This window comes from Salvelinus alpinus, chromosome 5, assembly GCF_045679555.1.
Source record: "Salvelinus alpinus chromosome 5, SLU_Salpinus.1, whole genome shotgun sequence".
NCBI classification, from domain to species: domain Eukaryota; kingdom Metazoa; phylum Chordata; class Actinopteri; order Salmoniformes; family Salmonidae; genus Salvelinus; species Salvelinus alpinus.
This window is the reverse complement of record NC_092090.1, coordinates 46,498,312-46,523,830: the sequence shown is the minus strand read 5'-3', so window position 1 is coordinate 46,523,830 and position 25,519 is coordinate 46,498,312. Positions and strand designations below refer to the sequence as shown.

Below are 25,519 nucleotides of genomic sequence, written 5' to 3'. Positions count from 1 at the left end.
CAATTAAGGTGCCACCAACCTCCTGTGGGACAGAAGGTAGCGTATGCGTGGGAGGATAGGAGCCGTTTATGTGTTGTAGGCTTATAGTTCGTGTTTTCTTGGGATGTCACTTCATGCAACTGGGGAACAGTAATAAGGTGATAGTCATAGGTTTGGTTAGGTTTAAATTATAAATCAATCTTAGGCCGTGTTCCAGAGCTTGGAAGTTGCTGACGCCTTACAGATCTTACAATGCCTGGATAAGTAGTTTAAGTATCAGCTAACCACATCATATGTTATAACACTTTGTCAGTCGATGACACAGACGATGACATGGCACGCAACCATTGGTTGATACATGTAACGTCTGAGCAGGGGACTATTGTTTGCTTATGGCCCCCGTCCCGCAGAGGGTGTGCCCTAGAGCGAAACATACCAGTGAGATGTTTCGCTCTGGGGCACACCCTCCGCGGCCAGGGGCAGTGAGCAGACCAGAGTGGCCCCACCCTGACCAGAAAGAAATGAAGGGGTGTCTCGGTTTCTCTACTGTCTCCTGCCTCGGATTTCTTCCCTGTTGTTTGCTAGCGTTAGCAAAGATTATCTATTAGATATTGACAAGATATATTGACAATACATGTCCTCAGAGATTGAAGCCCGGGAAGGAGGAGACGAGATCAGGTGGGACCATTCTAACCAATGAGAGGGCAGATATGCATGTGAACCACAGGCACAACTAAGTCGTTTTTCTCAAAGTTACCGAATGCCACGTGCGTCCACATATATCAGTACATTTGTAACAACCTAGACATGACTTTATTTGGTCAAATAAGCCTCATGTAATTTGACACACTCTCATAGACCTCCATGCAAAATGGTCTGCTTATCTCGTGGGGACAGATTTTGGGTGGAGATAATCCTCTTGCTCGCCTCTTCCTCTCTGGTGGTAGCCAGTCATAGTGATGCACAAGCTAGGTCTATTTTAAACATTGCCCTCTGGTGGTAGCCAGTCATAGTGATGCACAAGCTAGGTCTATTTTAAACATTGCCATCTATAAAATGATGCCAGCTGATTTATGATTTCGACTGGCTGAGAAACGCTGTCTGTCTCATCCCGACTCCCGACACGGTCATTGCTATGGCACAGCTGGAGATCGAATTTGAATATTGAAACAATGTTGCAAATGTTAGAGACAGACAGCAAGGCTTATACAAATCTCTGCTGTTGAAAACTAAATGTCAGTCTAAAAGAAATGTGAGATAATGTCTAGATGCTTTTTATAGTGGAGATCAAGTTAATAAATGACTGGCTTGGCTGATAAGACAGTGGATTGCGCAGTCAGATGGATCAGAGTAAATAGGCATTTTAATGTCATAGATTTAGTCCGATGGTAACTGTGGAGTATACACTGGCTGGAATGTGGTTTTAACCAATCAGCATTCAGGATTAGATTTACCCGTTGTATAAAAGGGTACAAACACGACGACGACATTTAAATCCCTGCGAGGATATTGACATGTTCATTTGTTTTTTTGTTGTTGAAAATGTAATAACAATTTGCCAATTGGTAAACTGTAGTTTTTGTAAACCTGTCAAATATTTTGGACTAAACTAAAGTATGATTCTCAAAGTACAATAATTATTCCTCTCTAGCAAAACACATGGAGAGAAAAAAAATACAAATTGACAAATTGAAGGGAAAAGTTCTACATGCTTCAGTACCTTTCACAGCCTTTGTTTTGCCATGCCTAGGGCAATGGACAACACCAATCCACACACATACAATTTGAACTGCTGTTAATGTGAACAAGTGGGAGTTGATAGTGATTGTATGGTACACCCACCTAACTGTCCCCCAATTGAATCACTTGCCCTCTCAGTGCATTAAGCTTAGCTTAAAAAACTGTGGATGAAGTGGGCAATCTCAACACACTCTCCTGCACACTCTGTTTAAAGACTTTGCGATTGCTCATGCATGCCTAGTTTGAGTATCACTGTCAGCTGAAGTACAAAAAAAGAAGCTGGGGGAAGCTGTGTAATTAATGTGAGTGTTTAATTAGGTTGTGTGTCTAGTGTACCGAATGCTATTCACATGGATAATACCGCTGGCCTTCAATATCTAATGCGGGCATCCCTTCAATTTTCTGTTGTGTAGTGAACTTGAAAACTTCACAATTGGTCGAAGATTCTTTAACAGTGTTTGTCATTTTGACAGTTGGCTGTCTGTCAGATAGAAGTGCCCTCAATACAGCCTCATACATTGCGGGGACTCTTATCTTGAAGTGGCACCGTAAAGCCTCCTTAACACCAGTCATACCTGTTTGCAGTTTGTTTAATTACACTTTTGTATGAACATTTGTATTGCATTTCATTTACTATATCCTATGCATGAAAACCTTTTATTTTTAACAATTGTGTCTAAGCAACATTCTAAAATGCTAAGCCTTGTTTATATGTCCTTTGTCCTGATCTTGCCCTCATTCTGATTGTACCCACAGTTTCAGAAATATGTCTACACGTGGCTCATATCCGTCCACTGGGTCTGTATTGTGACCATATTTCCTGTTCCCTGTTTGACATATATTCTTTCAAAATAATATTATTTATTTATTTGAAGACACATATTGATGCCATAAGGCAATGGTGCCACCCGTCAAAGATTTTAGAAGGTGGGATAAAGATGATTTTAAAAGGTTTCACTGTCCAGATCCGTCTACACTTGTGTAAGACACAATGTGTGCCTGACTTCCTCCGGGGGTGGTCAAGACCTGATCGCAATCAGACCACCAAGAGTCTTTTACTTGTCTACACCTGTCGGAAAATGTGGTCACAATCAGAATGTGGACAAGATCAGGACAAAAGATGTTAGACCCAGAACGGGGCATTAGATCACTCAATGTTCAATCTCAATGGTGAGCTTTTTTTGAAAATCACTGTTATTGTGGACGCTGGAAACAGGAACAACATGTACTATGGTACAGTATGTAACAATCTTATGTAACTACCACGTTAGTGCATAGGTATTGGGCGACCCTAAAGTAAAATCTGAATGTGCTACTTTTGTTTAGCATCTCATTGCATGACGTATAGGTTGCAACTATTGTTTCCTTAGAAACTACACAGTTTACACCAGCACTGTCTTTGCCCTAAGCACTCGTGGAATCCATCCTTGTCCAGTCAAATCATTGGTAAAGGACCTTGCTGCTTTGTTGGAAAGCTCTCCACTGGACCAGAAGGATATGCTATAACTTGCCACAAAGAAGGATTAGAGGGCCAAAAAGACACGTCTTCCCATATTTTCCTCCTCGGACACCCTCGGATCCTGCTGGCTGTACCAAATGTCACAGGGAAGGGATTAAAAAACAAGTATTAAAAAAAGATATCCATGTGATACAGTAGGCCTACTGTGTCCAGTACCACAATTACTTACAACTAACTAACAAAATACTTACTTACATACTGTTACGAACTAACCAATAATTTACTGATAACCAAAATGAAACAGGTGGGGTTTTAAAATGGGTTCCGAAAGGCATCCATGGGGGGGCCTACTGAGTGCTGGCCAAGCAACTCCAGTTGGGTCTTAAAAGATTCACAGGTTAGGGCAGGGGGCTCTCCCTGGGTGTCCTGGGGCCCTCCCTGGGTGCACGTTTTTCGTTTTTTTGCACTAGCACTACACAGCTGATTCAAATAACTCCTCATCAAGCTTTGATTATTTGAATCAGCTGTGTAGTGCTAGGGCAATACCGAGTGTGGGAAACCCTGGGTTAGGGAGTAAAAATAAACGTGAAACAAACCCAAGCAGGAGAAAACACAGAAGCAAAGGCTTTGTTCAATAACCTAAAGTGGAAGATCCAACGTGACGTGGTAGCTCCCCCAACATCTTTTGCCAATCAAGAAAAAAAAGCAAAGCCTGTAACACATACAGTGAGGGAAAAAAGTATTTGATCCCCTGCTGATTTTGTTCGTTTGCCCACTGACATTGAAATGATCAGTCTGTAATTTTAATGGTAGGTTTATTTGAACAGTGAGAGACAGAATATCAACAAAAAAATCCAGAAAAACGCATGTCAAAAAATTTATAAATTGATTTGCATTTTAATGAGGGAAATAAGTATTTGACCCCTCTGCAAAACATGACTTAGTACTTGGTGGCAAAACCCTTGTTGGCAATCACAGAGGTCAGATGTTTCTTGTAGTTGGCCACAAGGTTTGCACACATCTCAGGAGGGATTTTGTCCCACTCCTCTTTGCAGATCTTCTTCAAGTCATTAAGGTTTCGAGGCTGACGTTTGGCAACTCGAACCTTCAGCTCCCTCCACAGATTTTCTATGGGATTAAGGTCTGGAGACTGGCTAGGCCACTCCAGGACCTTAATGTGCTTTTTCTTGAGCCACTCCTTTGTTGCCTTGGCCGTGTGTTTTGGGTCATTGTCATGCTGGAATACCCATCCACGACCCATTTTCAATACCCTGGCTGAGGGAAGGAGGTTTTCACCCAAGATTTGACGGTACATGGCCCCGTCCATCGTCCCTTTGATGCGGTGAAGTTGTCCTGTCCCCTTAGCAGAAAAACACCCCCAAAGCATAATGTTTCCACCTCCATGTTTGACGGTGGGGATGGTTTCTTGGGGTCATAGGCAGCATTCCTCCTCCTCCAAACACGACAAGTTGAGTTGATGCCAAAGAACTCCATTTTGGTCTCGTCTGACCACAACACGTTCACCCAGTTGTCCTCTGAATCATTCAGATGTTCATTGGCAAACTTCAGACGGGCATGTATATGTGCTTTCTTGAGCAGGGGGACCTTGCGGGCGCTGCAGGATTTCAGTCCTTCACGGCGTAGTGTGTTACCAATTGTTTTCTTGGTGACTATGGTCCCAGCTGCCTTGATATCATTGACAAGATCCTCCTGTGTAGTTCTGGGCTGATTCCTCACCATTCTCATGATCATTGCAACTCCACGAGGTGAGATCTTGCATGGAGCCCTAGGCCAAGGGAGATTGACAGTTCTTTTGTGTTTCTTCCATTTGCGAATAATCACACCAACTGTTGTCACCTTCTCACCAAGCTGCTTGGCAATGGTCTTGTAGCCCATTCCAGCCTTGTGTAGATCTACAATCTTGTCCCTGACATCCTTGGAGAGCTCTTTGGTCTTGGCCATGGTGGAGAGTTTGGAATCTGATTGATTGATTGCTTCTGTGGACAGGTGTCTTTTATACAGGTAAGAAACTGAGATTAGGAGCACTCCCTTTAAGAGTGTGCTCCTAATCTCAGCTCGTTACCTGTATGAAAGACACCTGGGAGCCAGAAATCTTTCTGATTGAGAGGGGGTCAAATACTTATTTCCCTCATTAAAATGCAAATCAATTTATAACATTTTTGACATGCGTTTTTCTGGATATTTTTGTTGTTATTCTGTCTCTCACTGTTCAAATAAACCTACCATTAAAATTATAGACTGATCATTTCTTTGTCAGTGGGCAAACGTACAAAATCAGCAGGGGATCAAATACTTTTTTCCCTCACTGTACATACGTACTTATGTATGATAATGGTTAATGTCATTGCCATTTGAATGCTTAATATATTTTCTTTATTACCTTTGACAGTCCTCATCACCTTCAATTGACAGTCCTCATCAGCTGTAAACCGATTTAAAATGTCTTCGGGACCTACCCCTAAATTACACAATGGTTCATGACACCGCTATTGAAATATATAGGTTGCTTTATAAAGGTGTGTAATACAAAAAAAGCAAAGCTTTGCTATCATGTAAAGTTACACACCTTTTGACATTTGTAACACATCTGTTGTGCATCATTCTACTTCCTTTAAAGTGGCACATACATTCATAACAGATCCATGACTGCTGTTGTATCACGTCAACAAGAGACTCCCCACAATCTGTTCACTTTGTTTTTAAATTAGCCCCCCAAAAGTATATTTAAATGGATTCCTAACGATTAATAGCTCTAGATTCCTTGCTGTCTTGTTTTTATTAATTTGAGAAGGTAAAATAGGGTATCTGGCGCATGTTGTCGCTAATGTCATTGGTCATGGATATGCTAAAAAAGGCGATGATGGTAGCCCTATAATGGTAGAGGTATTAGCATATTATAAGCATATAATGAATCATTACGTTCCGGTTATATTAACCAGCCAAACATAGCCTTGCTAAAAAAAAATCACCCCAAGACTGATTAAATACTTGTCTGCTTTACTTTTCTTTTTAACTCTGCTCCTTTATAAAGTCTGGAAGAATTATTTTCTGTCCTCCTTTGAGATTTCTTCCATACTGAATTAGTATGCAACTGTCAATGTCGGAGTGAACAAAACTTGAATACATGGCGTTTAAAAACAAATGTTATTTTGGTGTTCAGCGACAAAAGAGTAAGTATTTGCTTTTTGTTGTTGTTTGAACCTCACACAAAAAATATCAGTTGCAGTATTTTCTTCAGGTCCTATTTTACATTTCATTGACCTTATGCCATAACATTATAAATACCCTTGGCCTAAAAAACATGATATAGTAGCTACTGTGATGGCTAGTTGAATTTTCTGTAATTAACACATGTAATTTGTACACATAATAGATTGGCTAGCGAACTGAAATATATTGTTTGATTCTCCCCTTTACACTTCAGGCTGGCTACCTGCGCTGCAATTACATTGTACTTACAAGGGTGTGATACATTTTTACTAATGTGGCTTAAGGTCTACATTTTCTAAATAGTTCTTCCTTCTATAGGTTAAAAATAGACCAGTCGATTCATTTTCTCCACAAATATCCATTTAATCGTCACACATTTACTGAAAATCACAGTTTATTGAAAGAACACAGAAAGGTCAAATAACACAGATAAATGTAGCTAGGAGTAACTACTCAGTGCATGGCACATTCTCAGGGAGACGACTCATTGTGAGTCTTTGGCTCTTCACCTCTAGCATGTTAAAGGCAGAAAGAGCTCTGAAATATTAAATGTTGAAAGAAGTTGGCCAGCCAACTTGAGAGCCTATATAGTTCAAAATATGGAGGAGAGAGTAAATTAACCTTGCTACAATGACTGACAAACCATATTTGTAAGTTTGGTGTTACAGCAGTTTTTGATAATGGGAGTACTTATATTACAGAATATCATGACCTTACCAGTGCAAAGGGATTTATTTAGAAATAACACACATTTACTGTAGAAAGTAGTGTCCTCGCGCTGAAAAAAAATAACTATGAACAATCATAAAACAAGTTACCAGTGCCATTGCTACCTTTAAAATAAGTCTAGAATGCATGCCAATTATTTATGCAGGTTTTCAATCGAGAAAGTTCAAAATTTCACGCTTGAGAAGTTTGTTTTCATCCAACAATTCCTGTGTCTCGTCTGCAAACTGTGTGTGTGTGTGTGTGTGTGTGTGTGCACAAGTATGTGCTCTGAAAAAGATCTCCAGATTTTCTGCATCTCCATTGATATCCCATCCATTCAGTTGTTTTTGTGTAGTTTTGTGTTTTTGCTGCCTCCCTCTACATCCTCCCTATCGTCTGAAGGCTTTGCATTAGATGTTCCAATCTGCGCTGCGGTCCTTTGCTGTTGACAATACAAAACACAAGAATGTATAGCTCATTAACAACAGTGGCAGAGTAACAGTGAAACAATGGGCTACTGTGCAGAAACAATACTGGATTGATGACAGCAGTACTAACAATACAGCAGTATTACTTTAACAATACAGCAATATTACTTAAAAAAATACTGCAATCTTACTTCACACTCATGTTGATTAGCCTATCCCTCCTACTGTACACTCCACACCCACTTACGGCTGGGACGATACCAGTATCACAATATTTTTTTAAGAAAACTTGAAGATGACCATACACTTGTCCCTTAAAAAGCTGCTGTAAGTAAATTATTGTGCGATTTATAACTACATTTCCGTCCACAGTTTTTATGCACGTAAAGTCATACCGTATAAAAAAAATCATGACAGCTGTGACAGAAACAGGTAGTTTCGGGATACAATTTTATAAATGCCGACCAATAATTTGTTAGTTTGACATGGTGGGATCTTTTTGCGTCGGTTCAATTAATTATGTGAGAAACGGTGGTGGAAACTCTTTAATTCGCAAATATTGATATAATGACTAGAGCTGAGCATTAACCAAAATGTATTTTTTTAAATACCTAATTGACCATCATCAGTTCAATTATTTGAATTTCATTTCATTATGTTTTTTTTCCTGAGCTGAATGCACCGTTTCTCTAGAGATGAATTAGATCAAGCCCGAACTGTGCAATGTAGTAGGGGGTTGTAGTTTCCAACTGGCCAATATTCAACATAGTTTTAGCGTAGAAAACGTGGTAATTAACTACAAATGACCATAATCTATTGCGCTCCTACTTGCCCGGTCTGTGTGGGCACGGAGACAGAGAGAAGAATGCATGATCGAGAGGGATAGAGAGCAGTTGCTTTGCGAGGTATGTCTACCTGAAAATACATGATCTAAGTATTCCGGATTTACTAATAACATTTTGATTTTGTCAGACCGCATAGGCAGCAGCTCTATAAAGATGAGATGATGACTTGGGATGAAGTAAAGTCAGCTAGCATCTGTTTAGTGTTAACCAATGTCACATTGCTGGATGCCTTGAGGCTTGACGACTTCTGCATGGCGTTGGGCCAGTAAACGAAAGGTTGCTAGATCAAATCCCCGAGCTGACAAGGTAAAAATCTGTCGTTCTGCCCCTGAACAAGGCAGTTAACCAACTGTTCCTAGGCCGTCATTGTAAAAAAAAAATGTATTCTTAACTGACTTGCCTAGTTAAATAAAGGTTAAATAAAAAAATCACACTCTGTCAGTGGCCAAGCCTTTCATTGCCTGAAGTAAAGCTGATACAAACAATCAACAGATACCTGTACAGATGTAGGATCTTCATTTGATCACCCTGTTGCAGTGTATTTGAGGTTTAAAAAGAGTTCTGAAGTTTGTAATTTACCATTTGAAATTTCAGGCTTGATTTTCCCTTATGAAACATGCATCAACCACTACAAAAATGTCCATTCCTTTTAATCCACACAATTATTCACATTTCCTGTTGCTGCAGGATTATTTTCCTGCTGTAGCAAACTGGCTAACATTAAATCAAATAAAATGGTATTTGTCACATGCTTTGTAAACAACAGGTGTAGACTAACAGTGAAATGTTTACTTAAGGGCCCTTCCCAACAATGCGAGAAAAAAATCTATAAAAAGAATAACACAAAGAATAAATAAATAAGGAGTAATGATAACTTCGCTATATACACAGGGTACCAGAACCGAGTCGAAGTACAGGGGTACAAAGTAATTGAGGTAGATAGGTCCATATACAGTAGGTAGGGGTAAAGTGACTAGGCACCAGGATAGATAATAAACAGTAGCAGCAGCGTACTGTATGTGATGAGTCGAAAGAGTTAGTGCAAAGAGGGTCAATGTAGATCTGGGTAGTCTGGGTAGCTATTTGGTTAACTATTTAGTAGTCTCATGGCTTGGGGGTAGAAACTGTTCAGGGTCCTGTTGGTTCCAGACTTGGTGCATCGGTACCGCTTGCTGTGCGGTAGCAGAGAGAACAGTCTGACTTGGGTGGCTGGAGTCTTTGACAATTTTTAGGGTTTTCCTCTGACACTGCCTGGTATAGAGGTCTTGGATGGCAGGAAGCTCGGCCCCAGTGATGTACTGTGCCGTACGCATTACCTTCTATAACACCTTGCGGTCGGATGCCAAGCAGCTGCCATACCAATACGTGATACAGCCAGTCAAGATTATCTTAATGATGCAGCTGTAGAACCTTTTGAGGATCTGAGGACCGATGACAAATCTTTTCAGCCTCCTGTGGGGGAAGAGGCGTTTACATGCCTTCTTTACAACTGTGTTGGTGTGTGTGGACCATGTTAATTCCTTAGTGATGTGGACACCGAGGAACTTGAAGCTCTAAACCCGCTCCACTACAGCCTCGTCGATGTAGATGGGGGGTGTGCTCGGACCTCCGTTTCCTGTAGTCCACGATCAGTTCCTTTGTCTTGCTGACCACACTGCCAGGTCTCTGACCTCCTCTCTATAGGCGGTCTCATCGTTGTTGATGATCAGGCCTACCAATGTCATGTCATCAGCACCCGACGGGCCCCCGTGTTAAGGATCAGAATGGCGGATGTGTTGTTGCCTACACTACACCTGAGGTGCGGCCCGTCAGTATTCAGTCCCAGGGTCCTGAGCTTAGTGATGAGCTTATAGGGCACTATGGTGTTGAACGCTGAGCTGTAGTCAATGAACAGCATTCTCACATAGATGTTCCTCTTGTTAAGGTTGGAGAGGGCAGTGTGGAGTGCAATAAAGATTGCGTCATCTGTGGATCTGTTGGGGCAGTATGCGAATTGGAGTGGGATGATGGTGTTGATGTGAGCCATGACCAGCCTTTCAAAGCATTTCATGACTACAGATGTGAGTGCTACGGGTTACCTTGGCATTCTTGGGCACAGGGACTATGGTGTTCTACTTGAAACATGTACTGTAGGTATTACAGAACCGGTCAGGGAGATGTTGAAAATGTCAGTGAAGACACCTGCCAGCTGGTCAGCGTATGCTCTGAGTACGTGTCCTGGTAATCTGTCTGGTCACGCAGCCTTGTGAATGTTAACCTGTTTAACACACATTGGCTACGGTGAGCGAGATCAGAGAGTCAACTGGAACTGCTGTTGTTCTCATGCATGGTTCAGTGTTGCTTACCTCGAAGTGAGCATAGAAGGCATTTTGCTCATCTGGTAGGCTCAAGTCACTGGGCAGCTCATGGCTGGGTTTCTTTTTGTAATCTGTGGTAGTTTGCAAGCCCTGCCACATCCGACGAGCATCAGATCCGGCGTAGTATAATTAGATCTTAGTCCTTTACTGACAATTTGCCTGTTTGATGGCTCGTCTGAGATTGTAGCAGGATTTCTTATAAGCGTCCTGATTAGTGTCCCGCTCCTTGAAAGTGGCAGCTCTAGCATTTAGCTCAGTGCGGATGTTACCTGTAATCCATGGCTTTTGGTTGGGATATGTACGTACGGTCACTGTGGGGACGACTTCGTCGATGCACTTATTAATGAAGCGGGTGACTGATGTGGTAAACTCCTCAATGTTATCGGATGAATCCCGGAACATATTCAAGTCTGTGCGTGCGAAACAGTCCTGTAGCTTAGCATCCTCTTCATCGTACCACTTCCATATTGAGCGTGCCACTGGTACTTCCTGTTACAGTTTTTGCTGGTAAGCAGGAATCAGGAGTATAGCTTTATCGTCAGATTTGCCAAAGGGAGGGCCTTTAGTGCGTTTCTGTGTGTGTAGTAAAGGTGATTTTGAGTTTTGTTGCCTCTAGTTGCACAGGTGACATGCTGGTAAAAATGAGATAAGACGGATTTCAGTTTCCCTGCATTAAAATCACCGGCCACGAGAAGCACCGCCTCTGGATGTGTCCTTGTTCAGACACGACTCTGAGAAACATAGGATAGGATAGTCTTGAATGGAGCTCTTCCAGTTTGTTCTCTAGTGATTGTACATTGGCCAACAAAACAGAGGGCATGGCAGTCTAGATGCTCGCCGAGGTAGTTTAATTATGACGCCACCTCGCTTACCTCTCTTTCGCCGCCGCTTCCTCTTTTCAAGACCTGGATGATCAGGGCCTGGTCCGGGGTAAACATAACGTCCAGAGCTGCTGACTTATTGAAATCGAAATCTTCCTTCAAATTGAGGTTAGTGATTGCTGTTCTGTTTCCAGAAGCTGTTTTCAGTCATAGGAAATTATGGCAAAGAAATTTAAGATCAGCATTAAAAAACACATAAAATAGCAGAATTAGTCAGGAGCTCATAAGACGGCAGCTATCCACTGCAGCGCCATCTCAGCCATCACAGAGCCATCTCAGCCAAATTAAGATCCTACATCTTTAGGCTACAGTTATCCTGTCAGCTTTAGTGACGAACAAACTAAAATCAGTCTAACAAGCAAAACACACCCTGAAAGAAATATACATTTAAGAAAGAAAAAAACGAAATTGTTGTTATTCTCAGTGTTTTTGAATGGTGACTACCCAACATGGCAGTGGAATTTAGGGTGACTTAAGGTCTCTTTCGCTCCCTCAGTCAGGCTGTTTATGTTTAGTAACACATGCTCTGGGTGGCTGGCTACCACATGGTCCTATCAGTGAGGGATCAGCCCCTTTGTGAGCACCTCTCCATTTTTATTAGTCAATCTGACAATGACCACAGGAGGGAGAAAGCACTGGGCCTTCGCTTTTCCAAAGCTTGCCTGTGACCTAATAATATTGTCACGTTCATTCTATTTAACCTTTTCTCGTCCTAGGTTAGTCTCTATTGTAATATAATCTCTTTTACCAGGGACCCTGGTAACAGAGATCATACTGTAGGTAAGGTATAGGTATAGCCATTTCCCCTGAAAACGGTTACAGAATCGATGGTAGCTGAACATATTTAAGCATGACAGAGATGGAGAAATCCCACTTAAAATGCATGGCAGCGGCTCAGTTACACAGTGTTACACTACATTGCAATGGGATCTCTAGTCGCTATACCATCTGCCACATCCAAACAGGCGTGACACTGTTTCCTTATGATTGAGCGAGCCAGGCTTGGATTAGTTTGGCAGAGTGCGATACAATCAATATCATAGTTCAGTAGATTGTGGTGGCATTTGCTGTAACAATATGTATGTGCATGCAATGTATTCATTTCACCATAATATCCCACACAGTCCACATTGTCATATGTGGTTTAAGAGAAATTAGAAAATTCACTTGGGGAGAAATGCAAGAGGCACCTTGTAGAATGGGTATTATGTTATGTACATAAACATTTAAATGCTAACCTGCTGTTCAAGCAGCTTTTTACTGTCGGGAGAGGATTCTGTCTCCGTCTGGTTTTGGAAGCAATCCCTGCCAATCTGTTGTGAGACAAAGAAACACAAACTTCAATGTATTTATTTATGTGACTGGGACAGTGCACATTAATCAAAATGTCAGTGTAAATCTATGTAAATGTACCAGAGTTAGCTAAACAGATCATTTTCATCCTAACTTCATAAGGCCTGAACAAACAAGCTGGTCTAATGAAAATGCATGAGATGAAAACAACTATTTTACTATAGATTAAAACAATTTTCACTGTGTGTGTCCATGCATTCATGCGTAAAAGTCATACAAGGACATCATTAGCGCCAGCGTGATCATTTCAAAAGACGAAACTTGAATATACAGAGGTGGGATCCAGATCTCTCACAACTTGTATCCTTTCATTGTTGGATGAAAGTAGAATCTAACATTTCCCTTTGAACAGATCTAGTTTACTTGTTACACCTACAGTGCTGTACTTTGGCTAAACTACCACAGATAATATAAAGACATACACCTCAATCTCTGTTTCTACCCTCCAGTGTGGGTCCTGGCAAATAGTATTTAATTATGTTGTGACTGCCCCATCGTCTTTGCTTTCGTGGACAGTTACCACAGAATTCATATAGCTCAGTGGCAGTTAGTCGGAAGTTTACATACACCTAGGTTGGAGTCATTAAAACTCGTTTTTCAACCACTCCACAAATTTCTTGTTAACAAACTATAGTTTTGGCAAGTCTTTTAGGACATCTAATTTGTGCATGACACAAGAAAATGTTCCAATAATTGGTTACAGACAGATTACTTCACATATCATTCAGTATCACAATTCCAGTGGGTCAGAAGTTTACATACACTCAGTTGACTGTGCCTTTAAACAGCTTGGAAAATTCCAGAAAATTATGTAATGGCTTTAGAAGCTTCTGATAGGCTAATTGACATCATTTGAGTCAATTGGAGGTGTACCTGTGGATGTATTTCAAGGCCTACCTTCAAACTCAGTGCCTCTTTGCTTGACATCATGGGAAAATCAAAAGAAATCAGCCAGGACCTCAGAAAACAATTGTAGACCTCCACAAGTCTAGTTCATCCTTGGGAGCAATTTCCAAACGCCTGAAGGTACCACATACATCTGTACAAGCAATAGTACGCAAGTATAAACACCATGGGACCATGCAGCCGTCATACCGCCCAGGAAAGAGACATGTTCTGTCTCCTAGAGATGAACGTACTTTGGTGCGAAAAGTGCAAATCAATCCCAGAACAACAGCAAAGGACCTTGTGAAGATGCTGGAGGAAAGAGGTACAAAAGTATCTGTATCCACAGTAAAACGAGTCCTATATCAACATAACCTGAAAGGCCGCTCAACAAGGAAGAAGCCACTGCTCCAAAACCGCCATAAAATAGCCAGACTACGGTTTGCAACTGCACATGGGGACAAATATCATACTTTTTGGAGAAAAGCTGCTCCTGCTTTGCTGCAGGAGGTACTGGTGCACTTCACAAAGTAGATGGCATCACGAGGGAGGAAAATTATGTGGCTATATTGAAGCAACATCTCAAGACATCAGTCAGGAAGTTAAAGCTTGGTCGCAAATGGTCTTCCAAATGGACAATGACCCCAAGCATACTTCCAAAGTTGTGGCAAAATGGCTTAAGGACAACAAAGTCAAGGTATTGGAGTGGCCATCACAAAGCCCTGACCTCAATCCTATAGAACATTTGTGGAACTGAAAAAGCGTATGCGACCAAGGAGGCCTACAAAACTGACTCAGTTACGCCAGCTCTGTCAGGAGGAATGGGCCAAAATTCACCCAACTTATTGTGGGAAGCTTGTGGAAGGCTACCTGAAACATTTGACCCAAGTTAAACAATTTAAACATTCTTCAAATAAAGTGGTGATCCTAACTGACCTAAGACAGGGAATTCTTACAAGGATTAAATGTCAGGAAATGTAAAAAACTGTGTTTAAATGTATTTGGGCAAGGTGTATGGAAACTTCCAACTTCAACTGTACATTTCCTAAAAGTCACTCCTCAGTTTACAAACACAAATGTTTCAGCAACATTTAGCCAGGGCTCTATCATTTTGGGGGCCATAAGCGAGATTTGGTTGGGGGCCTCCTGACCTTGCAGGAGAAACATGTTAATGTCCTACCTCTTGGTGGCGGAGAAAAAAAAATGCAGCTTTAATGTTAATGTCCTGCAATTCTACACATTTTACCATGGGGCGTAGAGATAATGTTGCAGTTTTAGAGCACATTTTCTGCAATTCTACACATTGTTACATGGGCCAGAGAGAATATTTAGTAGTTTTAAAATACATTTAATGCAATTTTACTTATTTTTGCCATGGGCGGAGAGAAAACGGAGAGAAATTCTACACATTTTGCAAAGGGGTGGAGAGAAAACATTGCAGTTTTAAGCAAATTGAATGAAGTTTTACAAATTTGCCATGGGATGAAGTTAGAATGTTACAGTTTTATAGCAAATTTCCTGCAATTCTACACATTTTGCAATGACTTACGCCATGTTAATATGCTACACATATCTGAGTATGCATGCCTTGCATGCCCAGTCAGTAATTTGGCCATGATTACTACAAGGTTTAGATACCTGGCTAGATTAATTTACCTAGCAATCTATAAAATGTTAGTTGACATGGGCTAATTGTTATGTCAGTCACTGTCAGTGATTGACATAAGGAAAACTGTTGATGCACTACCAAATTTCAAAATTTTACCTTCTAGAACTTGGGACCAATGTTCCCTCAAATGTTTTCTGCCACTGAGCAAATTTCAGGTCTGCAGAGTGCAAAGTTGAAAGTTGTGTGCAACTTCCGGCGCGACTTTACTGTGAACGTTGAAGCTGTACCTGCTTTAATTTACTGTTTTAACAGCGGCCAAGTAGGCTACTCTGGCTATTTGATCATAATTTAGGTCCTACTAGAGTGGCCTACCATAAAAAACTATGGAGAAAATGCATCACATAACATTTTAACATGGAAATAGCGGTACTATCTTTCAGCCTACAGCCAATGTGTGTTGTTCCATGAGACTTTTGAAACAAACATGCAGGGCTTGACATTAACCTGTTTATCCACAAGGAGGTGACTGAACATTTTGTTGTGTTGATAGATGCACTTTACAAAATAAAATTAATTATTATTCTCATATCATTATTAGAGAGAATCAGACACATTATGCTACCCTCTGCCTATTGGCTACTTAGCTTATTCAAGCCTGTCTCAAAATACAACACTGCCCCCTTTATTTTTGTATATTTTTTTACTCTTCCCAATTTCGATCTTGACTCATCGCTGCAACACCCCAACGGGCTCAGGAGAGGCAAAGGTCGAGTCATGCATCCTCCGAAACATGACCCACCAAACCGCGCTTCTTAACACCCGCCTGCAATACCCAGAAGCCAGCTGCACCAATGTGTCGGAGGAAACGCCGTTCAATTGATGACCGTCGTCAGCCTGCAAGCGCCCGGCCTGCCACAAGGTGTCACTAGAGCGTGATGAGACAAGTAAAGCCCGCCATGGCCAAACCCTCCCCTAACCCAGACGACGCTGAGTCAATTGTGCGCCGCCCTATGTGACTCCTGGTCACATCCGGTTGTGACACAAATGTATATAGTATGTATAAGATGGAAGTAGAAGCCTAAGTGTTGTTGTTAATTTGTTTACTCCAATTAGGGGAGGGGTGGTAAGGTTAAGATAAAATAATAAAGGAAAACATAAATATATTTTTTTAAATATACAGTACCAGCCAAAAGTTAGGACAGACCTACTCATTCCAGGGTTTTTCTTTATTTTAGCTATTTTCTACATTGTAGAATAATAGTGAAGACATCAAAACTATGAATTAACATATATGGAATCATGCAGTAACCAAAAAAGTGTTAAACAAATTAAAATATATTTTATATTTGAGATTCTTCAAAGTAGACACCCTTTGCCTTGATGACAGCTTTGCACACTCTTGGCATTCTCTCAACCAGTTTCATGAGGTTTCACTGGAATAAATTAAAATTTCTTAGGTGTGCCTTGTTAAAAGTTCATTTGTGGAATTTCTTTCTTAATGCGTTTGAGCCAATCATTTGTGCTGTGACAAGGATGGGGTAGTATACCGAAGATGGCCCTATTTTGTAAAAGACCAGTCCATATTATGGCAAGAACAGCTCAAATAAGCAAAGAGAAACGACAGTCAATTTAAGACATGAAGGTCAGTCAATCCGGATAATTTCAACAACTTTAAACGAAAGAAAGTACAGAGAGATCCTTGATGAGAGCGCTCAGGACCTCAGACTGGGGCGAAGGTTCACATTCCAACAGGACAACGACCCTTAGCACACAGCCAAGACAACGCAGGAGTGGCTCCGGGACAAGTCTCTGAATGTCCTTGACTTGAATGCCCAGACTTAAACCCGATCTAACATCTCTGGAGAGACCTGAAAAGACCTGAAGAGACCTGAAAATAGCTGTGCAGCGTTGCTCCCCATCCAACCTGACAGAGCATGAGAGGATCTGCAGAGAAGAATGGCAGAAACTCCCCAAATCCCCAAGTTGTGCCAAGCTTGTAGCATCCTACCCAAGAAGACTGTAATCACTGCCAAAGGTTCTTCAACAAAGTACTGAGTAAATGGTCTGAATACTTATGTAAATGTAATATTTCAGATTTTTACTTTTAATAACATGTTTTTGTTTTGTCATGATGGGGTATTGTGTGCAGATTGATTAGGGATTTGATTTTAATCCATTTTAGAATAAGGCTGTCATATAACAAAATGTGGAAGAAGTCAAGGGGACTGAATACTTTCCGAATGCACTGTAGGACCGAATTCAGGTGGTCGGTCACAAATGAGATCCCCAGAAAAGACACAAGGGGATAGAAGGTTATGTGACATTGAATTACACCTATATATATATATATATATATATATATATATACACACCTCTAGGAACTATACTGCATATGCCTATTTATTCACAGTAAATAACCTTAAATAAGACCTAATAACATAAAACCTACAGAACATGTTTTGGCTGAAGCCGGTCAGTAAAACCAATTATTCTAGTCGTCTGGCCTTTTTTTCGATTCTCAAACAGCTGATATGTCTCTAACACTAGCCTGACCGACTATACCAGCCAACACAACTGTCCACTGAAGCTGATTAGGTTAGTACAAATACATCTTACGACATTACCTGTGTGCAGAGCTTTGAGCACTCTGGAAAACACTCATCGCTTCACTGAAAACATCACAGAATTTGGTGAATGAATTGTCTGTTTGGATAAACATGATGTGCAAAAAATGTTTATTGCTCTAGGCATCGTTTGCTGTTAAACTATATCGGAATGCATGTTCTTAAACTCAAACTTTGACTGGCTAGCAGGATCCTAAAAAGAGATCGTAGTTGCTTCATAACACCATTTTGCAATCCCCAAGCTCATTAATTGTGTATGATACAGGACTATTAAAAGTGGTACGGGTGGTTGGTGAAGCTGCCTATAAAGAGGAGATTTAAGGATTGCAGTAAAACAATTTCTAAATGTGCACATTGTAAGAGAACACATGGTAACACTCGCGCGCTCCCACACACACACACACAATGCCTTCTAAATGCATTTATCATGCCTTGATGTATACTTATCGCGCATTATAACAGTTGTTGTCAACTGTCATAACTAATTTCTAATCTCTCTCCATCTCATCTAATCATGCAGCGGAAGACACATAGAACTTGACGGTGTCCTTGGGGGACAGGTCTCTTTGCAGCAGGATTTCCCCTTTTACGGCGCCGCCAAAATGATATCATCAATAACACGACAGGAGCGAACATTGTTTTTGGCACGGATTCATTACGTTGACTATCTTTTTGACACGTTTCTCCATAGAGGGTAATTTTCTGTCTGGAAAGGATCCCTCTGGACAGTGCACTGTCTCTCTCCAGCGTCCCCCCGCCTCATTTCTGTCATGGTTATTGATAACCACAAGTCAAGAAGAACCTTCCTCCCTGGAACTGTCCCTTCCCTGCCGCCCAATCCAATAGAGTTGGGCAGTCATATTCGGCTTCGTTCTCCAGGCATCATAACCATACATACAATGCAGAGCGTGAGATCCCATTCGTCTAATAAAAATGGCTTGAGTTTGTTTGTTTGTATCTTCAGCGAAACGTGCAAGTGGCCGGCTGTGTATTTCTGACTTCTTGAATATACAAAATGTGACAACATATGATTTTTCTCCAGTTTCTCCAATGACATTGAAAGCCTGCCCTGAGCCTCACAGACTAGTCTTTGATTGACCCAGATCCTGTGATCTGAAATTAGCCGCAGTGGCGGTGTAACACTGTGAAACGGAAAGACATTTTGGGGTAAAAAACTGAAGGATTAAAATGAATTTAATGAACAGATGAAGCTGCTGGATTGGGGCCTGAGGGTCACAAATAGGCTATTACAATTTAATTAGTCCAAAGGCTCACCTTTTCCATCTGGCAGTCCTTGACTCCGGGATTACTTTCTCTCCTCATTACCCCAATGTTCGCAGGCGATTTACTGGCCGTGATGATTCTCTGAACTTTCGGGATATCCTGCGAGAAAGAAGTGCGGGAGAGAAAAAGGAGTTGTTTAGGAATTCTAAATATGGAAGGTGGAACATGACAGGTATGGGTAAGGTTTGTATAAGCCATGACACATAGTGCAGCTCTGTAGAAATAGACCATGACAAGAGATTTGGTCCTGAGGTGCATTTAAAGCGGTTTGTTTTTCATTGAACTGGACAGCCCGGTGTATTTTATTTTGCTTATACCACAGCTACTTTCCATAGAGAAAAATACAGATTTTTTATTACATATGTGTTCACTTCATAAAAAGGTATTTTGAATTTGCCTCTTGTAGTGACCTATTTAAACGGACGTCTTATGTATTATTTCAGTGCTTTCTGACAGTATCCATCAGGGCCAGGACAATTCTACTGAACGGCGATGGGGTATGAGTGCCTGATGAAAGGATTTTCTGCGCCCAACGGTCCTGCTACTCAAGGAACACAAGAGATGCCATGTCTTTAGAAATTCATGCATGGATGGTTGTTCTGTTCTCTGAACAGTTCTCACAGCACAGAGATCTGACCTGAAATATGAACAAAAACAACGATAACATTTCAAATAGACAGAAATATGCAAATTGCAGAGATCTTACCCAAATCAACCAAAACATTTAACGTAGTTTCTGAATACTTCACTCCGTGCACACTCTGCATTCAATCTGCATTAATTATTCCTGTCCATCTCATGGACTTCGTTAAAAAGAGAGATTTAAACTCATTCAAATGCATGTTGCATATTTTAAGAGACCCAATGTGTTCTGCCCATAGCAATACTTCTCTACACTGTAAAATAAAATATACCAAAAATAAACTCACTGTTTACCCCCGCAACTGATTTCATCTGGAGAAGCCATCAACAAGTCAAAAGGAAAGTTCAGAGAGGAAGCCAGCAAATAAAGATCCCGATTTTTCCTCCGGCAGTAAATTACTGCCCCAAGCATTCCACAGAATCCACATTCCACACATCATCTCCCATTACTTTGATGAAAATTGCATGCTATCACCACCACAAGACTTGGCTTCCTCCCTAGGCCTGTTAAATATGAAGAGACTTCCACCCTGATCTTGCTGATCCCGGCAACCTCTCACTAATGAATCTTTCACCGGCAGGGGATTGTGTCTGCAGCCAAGTCTTATCTAGTAATGGTTGTTTAGTGGAGCTTAAGGCCCATTATGTTTAGGAACTCAAATACCAAGCATAATGCTGAGAGGGTAGCTGGTACACACAAATATCTCATATCTTAACCACTTTGGAATCCAAAAACAGCAAGAGGGCGTTAGCATAAGATTGCTTGCATAAGCGTTATATTTTGTAAAGCTGTAGAGGAAATAATGGTAGGCTTTTAAACCTTTCTCATTTCAATGATGTAACATTATATTGTTTTCTGTGCAAAATAATTGCCTTTTGATCACAGACAATAATGGCCCTCGTCGGGCTAGTCAGGCATACTAACAAATATCAGCATGTCCAACAGAATGTGTTTAGTAGCTATTCATTTCTATTAAATACCTAATAGATAACCAAATATGCAACGGAAACTGGGCCATGAAAGGGCTAATGAAATACATTTGGTTACATTTGTAAGAGGCCCGGCTTGCCTTAGCATATTGAGTCCATTCGAGTTGTCCTCACGGAAAAAGGAGGAAACACTGCCTGGCAAATCGTCAAGCGAAATGTGGGGTGGTGTTACGGTTGTCAGTGGTCCCCATTTTTTGGCCATCTTTGACAGTGATTTATATTAGACGTGGGCCCCTTCACATTGAACAGACAGTGACAACAGATTGGGAGGACTAGTCATCTTTACAGGGAGGAGAACCATCTTTGAATCACGCCGCAGACAGTACCCGTGGATATAGCAGCGGATGGCCAAAGTGACTGCACAGGATGGAGTGGAGCTATCTGTATGCTAATCAAGTGAGACGTAAAATCTTGATTTGCATAAGCAGATCCCTTGCACCAATACATATGTTTTCCCTCTGTCATCTTTCCTTTTGTCAGACCCGCTACTCTCCTTCACCTCCCACCCTCAACCCCCGCTTGGAACATGAGACGAGGCCCAGCACAGTTCACTCACATCGGCTGTAATGGAGTCATCTTCTGCCGTTGTGAACATTGACTATAGTTTATATCTTTGGAAATAAAGTGGCCATTACATTTCTTGTTTTATGTGGTGCTTCCGTATGGAGGGGTATTGGAGCGTTCTCTGAAAGAGCTGTAAAGTCCTCTGGGTGGCACATAGCTAATGTCAAGGCTCTTAGCTTGACACCCAACACACCGAGAGGCAGAATGACTTCTGACTGCATCCGGGAGAAAAGTCTCTTAGAAACAGGATTGCTCACTAGGATCAGGGCCGATAAGAAACTAAAACACAGCTGTGATTGACTTCGATATTCTGATATGACTGCAGTAGTTGATATAACCTGTGATTAGGTCCAACATGACTTTGCACAGCGTATAAATAAAGTGAATGGGGTGTAGTTCAGAACAGATTAATGTGATGGAAGAATTGAGCTCAATTTTGGGTTTCATGTGAAAAAGGCCATACCTCTTTTTTTTCTTCAATGCCCTCAAAGGGTTCATCCTCTTTGCAACGCTGCTGACAAACTTTGCTAAATATCCTTGGGCAGAGTAATTATTTATTTATACTCTTTATAAGGTAAACCACTTCTCTATTTACTGTAGAAAGCTACTAATGATAAGCTACCAATGATCTAGAAACCTATGTCACGTTCGTTATAATGCTACTTAAGTATAATCCCCAATTAGAGACAACGATAGCCAGCTGCCTCTAATTGAGAATCATACCAACATAGAAAAAACAACCTAGAACCCCACATAGAAAATATAAACTAGACTAACCCCCCTAGTCACGCCCTGACCTACTCTACCATAGAAAATAAAATAAAGGCTTTCTATGGTCAGGACGTGACAACCTACTCCATTACAATTCATATTTATTTTTCGTATCATCCATTTTTGGGTGGGTGGAGGATGTTAGGCCTATATCTTGTGACAGTACTTACCCAACTAATCAGAGTGACAGCCAGGTGTCAGTATAACAAATCAGCTGTCAATCCGGTATGCTAGTTGCTAATAGTGCCCCTCAAAATAAATGCTTACTGCTCTTATCTATACAATCACTCACAACATATCCAACTTTGAGTTATTGTGGCTAGTTGGTGTTTCACTGTGCACTCTATCATAGTGACCGTTTTTTATGAAAACTTGCATATAGAGGTTTCCCAGGTTAGTCCTCTATAGTTCTAATCCTGTTTTCACTAGATAACTTTTCCCTTACCACTGTCACCCTTGGTTTGCTCTCCGGGGATTAAGTCCTTGGCCTTTTGTTAACTGCTGTATGAAGATGACTTTGAAAGACATTCAACAAAGAAAGTGTCACATTTAATTACAATTTTGTATTGAAAACAAGTGCCGATCGCACACCCTTACAGTGAAAATAATTGGGTCCTATTTTCCTGGCAATAGAGGGTGAAGAGTAATATAAATGACGCAAAAGCCTGCTGTATTTGGACATGTTATTATTTTGAGCAACTTCTGCAATCCTATTTGCCCGACTATTGTCTTTAGTTGTAATTATGTTCGGAACGACTCCTCTCCAGAGAGTGACACTAGGGGCATTTGGTTGAGAAATCGGTACTTGACTGTGATTGTCACCCCGAAAATCTAAATTGATAATCTGCTGCAAAGTTTATGCCCATTGCTGTTCCTCTTAACTGCCGGGAGTTGCATGGAGTGAGAATGTGCATTACCTTGGCGTGTGGCTGCTGAAAGGTGACTCTGGAGCTGTTGACGAGTGAGGAGTATCTGAACAAGTGGGTGGGGGTGGCGGGGAACCTGTGGCTGCTGGTGGGCTGGTTGTGCAGAACAGCAGAGAAGCAGATGTGCACTGTGTCCTTCAGTGCCTTCAACTGAGACTCCTGTTCCAAGCAACAGAAGCAAACAGATATGAGTCTTTGACCATCCATCCATGGTAACAGTAAATAACAATCACTGGGGCTTCCCTTTCTACATTCATCTGATAATTCCCTCAATTACACACCAATTATTGTATATCCACCCACTGATAAAATGTAACCGTTATCAAATCAAATTGTATTGGTAACATGCGCCGAATACAACAGGTGTAGACTTTACCGTGAAATGTTTACTTATAAGCCCATTCCCAAAAATGCAGTTAAAGTAAGACAAATATTTGCTAAATAAAAATAGGAAATAGTAACACAATAAAATAACAATAACGAGGCTATATACAAGGAGTATGAGTACTGAGTCAATGTGCAGGGGTACGGGGTAGTTGAGGTAATTGAGGTAATACAGTATGTATATGTAGGTAGGGGTAAAAGTGACTAGACAAACAGGATATATAATCGACAGAGTAGCAGCGGCGTATGTGAAGAGTGTGAAAGTGTGTCTATGTGCGAGTGTGTGGCATGTGTGTGTTAGCGTATGTAGTGTGTGTTGGAGTGTCAGTGTAGTATGTGTGAGTGTGTGAGTAGAGTCTAGTGAGTGTGCATAGAGCCAGTGCAAGAGAGTCAGTGCAATAATAAAGGGGGTCAATAGAAAAATAGTCCAGGTAGCCATTTGATTAACTGTTAAGCAGTCTTGTGACTTGGGAGTAGAAGCTGTTCAGGAGCCTTTTGGTCACCAGCCATTCCACAATTATGCATCCATCCCTACACCTACTGTAGAATAGCACAATGAAGTTCCTTCTCCGAAGCATCCATAAATATAAATAAAGCAGAGAAAACTGTAGGGCATAAGCGTACTCTCTCTGGTCTAAGGCACTGCATCGCAGTGCTAGCTGTGCCACTAGAGATTCTGGGTGCAAGTCCAGGCTCTGTCGCAGCCGGCCGCGACCGGGAGACCCATGGGGGCGGCGTACAATTGGTTCTGCGTCGTCCAGGTTACGGGAGGGTTTGGCTGGCAGGGATGTCCTTGTCCCATCGTGCACTAGTGACTCCTGTGGCGGGCCGGCGCAGTGCACACTGACTCGGTCGCCAGAAGTGTACTGTGTTTCCTCAGACACATTGGTGCGGCTGGCTTCCGGGTTAAGCGGGCATTGTGTCAAGAAGCAGTGCGGCTTGGCTGGGTTGTGTTTTGGAGGACGCACGGCTCTCGACATTCGCCTCTCCCGAGTCCGTACGGGAGTTGCAGCAATGAGACAAGACTGTAACTACCAATTGGATTTCATGAAATTGGGGAGAAAAAGGGGTAAAAAAATAAATAAAATGCAATAAATACATAAAAGCACCTCTCAAAATTGTTTGCCATCGCAAAGCACTTCAACAGGTCAGACCGAGAACATTACCCCCGAGAAGAAATGAAGAGGAGAAACACAATACAAACAAGAAACGACAAAATATCAAAGTGAAAGACTAAAAAGTGATGGATTACGATGAAGTAAAAGTTTAATGACATCCACCTTGTCCAGTGCGGCCTTTTCCAACTCTTCTTTGGCAATGGTTAACTTGTGCTCCAGATCCATTAGCTGCTGTCCCTGTGGAAAGACAAGATACTTGAGCTGAAACAATTGAACTGTTGTACTCTTGCAAACACAGCAATTTCCTAACCTACCGTGTCTTGACTACTGAATATAGATTATGCGGTCACTTCAGTCAGAGGCGCTTACTAAGACTAAGTGTAAGACTTTCTCTGCGTGGTCTTCACTTTTGGCTGAAATCTAAGTGATTGTGTTCTTCCCAAAGGTATTACCCCAAAAGCCTACATTAGAAAGATGACAGAATCAAGAAGATTTGATTGCACATGGCTCAATTGCAGTACATACCAAACTGTTTGAGCAATAAGGTGAATTGGGATAATGAATGGTACTTTAATCGACTGATATATCACAAAATTACATTTTTTACAATCCATGAAAAAGGCAGAGTATTTATGCAAATGCAAGTTCCAGTATTCCAACAGTTAGAGTCCAACAGACTGAAGATGTAGCCTACAGTCTGGCTTTTAGGAATACCAATACCCTTCTGCTTTTAACTAAATA

At 41.3% G+C, this 25,519-nt stretch overlaps 1 protein-coding gene across 2 annotated transcripts in view; it reads right to left on the bottom strand.

The window, feature by feature from the left end:
* Window positions 1-6,751: 6,751 nt before the first annotated feature.
* Window positions 6,752-25,519, bottom strand: part of LOC139575053 (leucine zipper protein 2-like) — a 169,651-nt gene continuing 150,883 nt past the window's right edge. Inside the window, exons 8-12 of one of the 2 annotated variants that reach the window (XM_071400008.1) lie at window positions 24,941-25,015; window positions 23,268-23,435; window positions 19,375-19,482; window positions 12,867-12,941; window positions 6,752-7,559 (exon numbers count right to left, since the gene is read on the bottom strand). In XM_071400008.1, coding sequence (XP_071256109.1) covers window positions 7,455-7,559; window positions 12,867-12,941; window positions 19,375-19,482; window positions 23,268-23,435; window positions 24,941-25,015 — 531 coding nt within the window. In that variant the 3' untranslated portion in view covers window positions 6,752-7,454. The remainder of the gene's footprint in view (window positions 7,560-12,866; window positions 12,942-19,374; window positions 19,483-23,267; window positions 23,436-24,940; window positions 25,016-25,519) is intronic. The other variant, XM_071400009.1, reaches the window with a different exon arrangement.